This window comes from Vigna radiata, chromosome 5, assembly GCF_000741045.1.
Source record: "Vigna radiata var. radiata cultivar VC1973A chromosome 5, Vradiata_ver6, whole genome shotgun sequence".
NCBI classification, from domain to species: domain Eukaryota; kingdom Viridiplantae; phylum Streptophyta; class Magnoliopsida; order Fabales; family Fabaceae; genus Vigna; species Vigna radiata.
In genome coordinates, this window is record NC_028355.1 from 28,001,037 (window position 1) to 28,005,373 (window position 4,337).

The 4,337-nt window shown below is 32.3% G+C and overlaps 1 protein-coding gene across 3 annotated transcripts; it reads right to left on the minus strand.

Annotated features, from left to right (window-relative positions):
• Positions 1–2,307: 2,307 nt before the first annotated feature.
• LOC106760566 (F-box/LRR-repeat protein At4g14103-like) lies at positions 2,308–3,619 on the minus strand. Of its 3 annotated transcripts, none has more exons than XM_022780334.1 (2): positions 2,900–3,619; positions 2,308–2,581 (listed from the first exon to the last, which is right to left on the minus strand). In XM_022780334.1, exon 1 carries the CDS (start codon positions 3,574–3,576, stop codon positions 2,965–2,967), a length of 612 nt encoding a protein of 203 aa, XP_022636055.1. In that variant the 5' UTR covers positions 3,577–3,619; the 3' UTR covers positions 2,308–2,581; positions 2,900–2,964. The 3 variants fall into 3 exon arrangements, with proteins under 3 accessions (XP_022636055.1, XP_014499473.1, XP_022636056.1); XM_014643987.2 differs by having other exon boundaries at positions 2,308–2,586; XM_022780335.1 differs by lacking the exon at positions 2,308–2,581 and adding an exon at positions 2,751–2,809.
• Positions 3,620–4,337: the final 718 nt, after the last annotated feature.

Here is a 4,337-nt window from a genome sequence, read left to right on the forward strand (position 1 = left end):
ATGAGTGGATTAGTTTTCGGTTGAGGTGGATTTTCATTCAATGAAAACTAATAATATTGATATTATATTTTTAGTGAAAGATTGAATTAATGTTTGTTATTGTGAATTAAAGTGTATAATCGATCGAGACAATGAATGAAACCTAATGAGAATTGTGTTATAAATTCTATTATTGGTGGAAAGATGCATATTATTGAGATTAGGTGTGGAATGTATTAAGAATGTGATATCAGTCTTGTAATTGATGTATAATGTGAGAAAATTATTAAAAGAACAATTTGCGATAAGAAACCAATTCACCTCCTCTTGATTTGTTGACTGCGTTAACTATTTCGTTGCACTGATCTAATAATTAATTTGGAATACTATATTTTGATATAAGTTGTATAAAATTAAGTGTGTGGTTTGCAATTTTCTTTAACTTTTGTTTAGAATAGTTATTTTGAATATTAAATATTGTATTTTATTATAATAAATTAGTTTTATTTAATGATGGAAATAAAAAATTTATATACGTGAGTGTATCTAATTTAGTACTTTTAATGAGTGAAATAAGAAATTTATTTACATAATTGAAATATTGTATTGTCACTACAGTACAATTTATATCTCTCTAGCTAGATAGATGTTTTTTGCTGTAAGAATCGAGAAATTTGAGTATATAGAGTAAATAAGTGTTTTATTTTAATGAGGTCGATTTATTTTAATAATAAAGTTTTCTTAATATAAATCGAAGTAGAGAAGGGTGGACTTTATGGTGAGAGTAACAAAAGGTATTAGTCTAGGGGCTTTACCTTGGCCTAAGGTGTTAATGGACTAACATTGTGTGGGGTAGAATGAAACTCATTGACAATGACTCTGGAGAGTAGTAGAGGTCAGCACAAGTGCAAGACTCCTCGAGATTTCACATCAATGCTTTGTTTGGACAATCAAGTCTAAAATGCATTGTTGTATGTCTTATAATGGGTTGATATAACTTGTATACATGTTAACGATGTATTTCTATTGTATGAAAGATTTTTTAGTACGGTAGTTTACCATTTCTTTTCTGCTTGTTTCTTCTTGTCTGCAATGATCATGTAAAGAAAAGTAGATTAAATTGATGAACATGTCATTTTTTAAGTTACTCTGGGAAAAACGAACAAAATGAAACTTCTCATAACTATTGAAAAGAAAGTTTACAAGTATCAGAACTCTCCCATGAGGATAAATTCCTTATCATATCAAATTTTTCTTCAGGAGTAGCATTGTCGATACTGCAAATTTTTATGGTCTGTAAATATTTTGCATTCTCCATAATATATCCTGCAAATTGAAGCTTATTTATAGAACCACTGTAATCACTAAGACAACAACTTTTAAGGTTCGATAAAATGTATGCAAGAACAGTTTGTGGGTATGGCCAAACATTTGTGGGTATGACCCATCATCTTATTGGAACACTCCTTAATATTCATGGCAAGATAAAAGATGGTATTAAGAGTTGTTTGGATTTGGTTGAAATGGAAATAAGAGAACAATTAAATTCCACATCTCATGGCAAATGAACATACTCACCTCTAGCATGTCACACATTATCTAAACAAGAAAAGAGAAGTTTCTACGAGCTTTTACGTGGTGTGAAAATTCCACATGATTACTCTTCCAATATGAAACGACTTGTATCCATGTAAGATTTGAAATTACTCGAATTAAAATCTCTTGATTGTCATGTTTTGATGCAATAACTCTTATCAATGGCGATTCAGGAATATTGCCTATGAATATTACAAATGCATTTTTTAATTCCATTTGTAGAAAAGTTATTGAGTATGCAAAGTTAGATCATTTGGAAAATAAGGCTTAAGTTATATTGTGTCAATTGGAGATATATTTTCCTTTATCATTTTTTGATATCATAGTTCAATTTATTGTACATTTAGGAAAGAAAATTAAGCTTTGTGGATCTGTTTTCTTGCGATAGATGTATCCAATTGAGAAATACATATTGAAAGGATATGGCAAGAACCAAATTAATCGATATAATAAAAAGAATTACATTAAATATCATTACCTTGGGGTTTAATAGTGCTAGGTGAGTAATATTTTTTATTTTATAAATATTATCTCGTAATCGATATTGAAAAGTTCTAATTGAATACTATTGATATTGCAGATTACAAATGCGAAATTTGAATGTCTAAAACAACAAAATAACACTGAAACATTAAATTCTGGACAGAAGGAATAATATATAAAAGACTTTAATTAAGTGAAGAGTAGATTATTTTGATAAAAATGTCATATGATAATGCTAAAGGAAACACAAACAAAAAGGAATCCAAATACACCTTAACTATTTAAATGAAAGTGTACAAGTATCTGAAATCTTCAGGCATGATGATAAATCTCTTTTCATATTTAGTTTCTCCCCAACCTTATTGAAAGGGTAGAATTTGATTTTCACTGCCCGCAAATATCTTGCATTATGCATAATATATCTTGCAAATCAAAATTTTCAAGAAAACAGGTTTTAAGGTATGATGAAACAAATTCTGGATATGGTCAATCTGCTTTTGGCTCTCCAAGATAACAATCAAACCTACACTGATATCATAAAACTATATCAATACTAATTAATGAACGTAAAAGGACAATACTTTGAAGGCTTAAATAATAAAACCTTATATAAATAAATGGAAAGAATTTAAAGCTTCGAACAATGCTTGAGCATTAACAAGACCTCAACCCACTTAATATCAAACAAGCTAGCCTTCAACTGAAGTTCAACTAAATTCGAAAAGTCAACAAACAGCTATATTTGACTTATCTGCAAAGGGATTCAAAATAGTATAAAAAAAATTATAAATATATTTCCTTAAAAATCGAAGGTAAATAACAAGCAAATATCAGGCATTACCTCACTTACGAACAAAACTTCAACATTTTTAACAATTTCAAGTAACTTTCCTATGGGAAGAAGCTTTATACTCTTGGCGATGTTGGCTCTTTGGGAAGGAACTTTGTACTCATGACTTTCAATACTTCAAGATAAGGACTCCCAGTAAGAAGCTGTGAAAGATCAACACCTACTAAGAAAAAAATATAATTCAAATGCAAGACCTTAATCAAGGGCAAATCAACTAAGGAAATACTTTCCACTCTAATGTACTCCAGCTTGAGAACCACAAGAGTTTTGCAGCTAAACAGCACAGAAGGCACGACAATCCTGGGACTCAAAAAGAGGTCGAGGTGCTGAAGTCTACCACTTCCACTCACTGCATCCATAATCCATTTGTTAAATAGTTTAGAATCATCAAAGAAAATGTCAGATCTAAGGCGAAATCTATGTAGGGGCTGGTCTCCACGACGAACCAAGAAAGAGGCCACCGAACTATAAAACGTATTATAAGTCTTTTCGTCATTGAGAGACCAAAAATCCTCGGTGAAGATGTCGAAATCAAAGGAGGGGACTGAAGGCCACAGAATATTCCATCGCTTGGAGAGAACACTGGTTGCAACAACTTGTTGCGATGGAACAAAAGAAAGAATATAACAAATAATTTCGTCAAGAAGACTACTTATCAAATCAGTCATGCTTCAGGTACCCAAGCTACCATAGCTGCATCAGCTTCTTATAGGAACGACCCACCGCCCAACTCATCAAATCCTTTGAGAAGATTTATTTTTGCGTTGGAATTGATGTGCAATGATAACCTAAGCATTGGGAAGTGAAAGGAAAAAGCTAGGGTTGTATTTCCCATTTTCTACATTGAAACAACTTATAATCATTTCTTTTTTTTACTGCACCAGTTTAGATCCACGGTAATAATCATAAATGTGGGAAGATGCATATTATTGAGATTACATGTGGAATGCATAGAGAATGTGATATCAGTCTTGTGATTGGTGTATAATGTATATATTGTTGAGATTATGTATATGTTGATTATGACAAAAAATATATGATTTCAAAGTGATGAAAGTACGATTCGAGTGGTAAACCAAGTTTCATCGGCGTAGAATCTCTTGGTGAGATTCTTAGTGTTTTAGAATGAAAGTAGGAGCTTAGTCTTGGGGGTCTTCCTGACGCTCCAATGGTCTTTCTTCTCACGTAGAGAGGATTGAACCATGTGGTGAGGAGTAGCAGGAGGTCTTAGTCTTGGAGGCTTCCAGTATGCTCTAGGGCGCGGAACAGACTAACCTCGTGAGTATGGCAGGGTGGGGGAGCCCAAGTATCACAAGTCACCACGGGTGCATGGCCCGCCATAGCTCGACTATCATTCTAAAGTCCGGACGAGTCATGTCTAGTATTCAACATGTTAGGATGGATGTTTTATCTTGTTTGATTTAAGTTA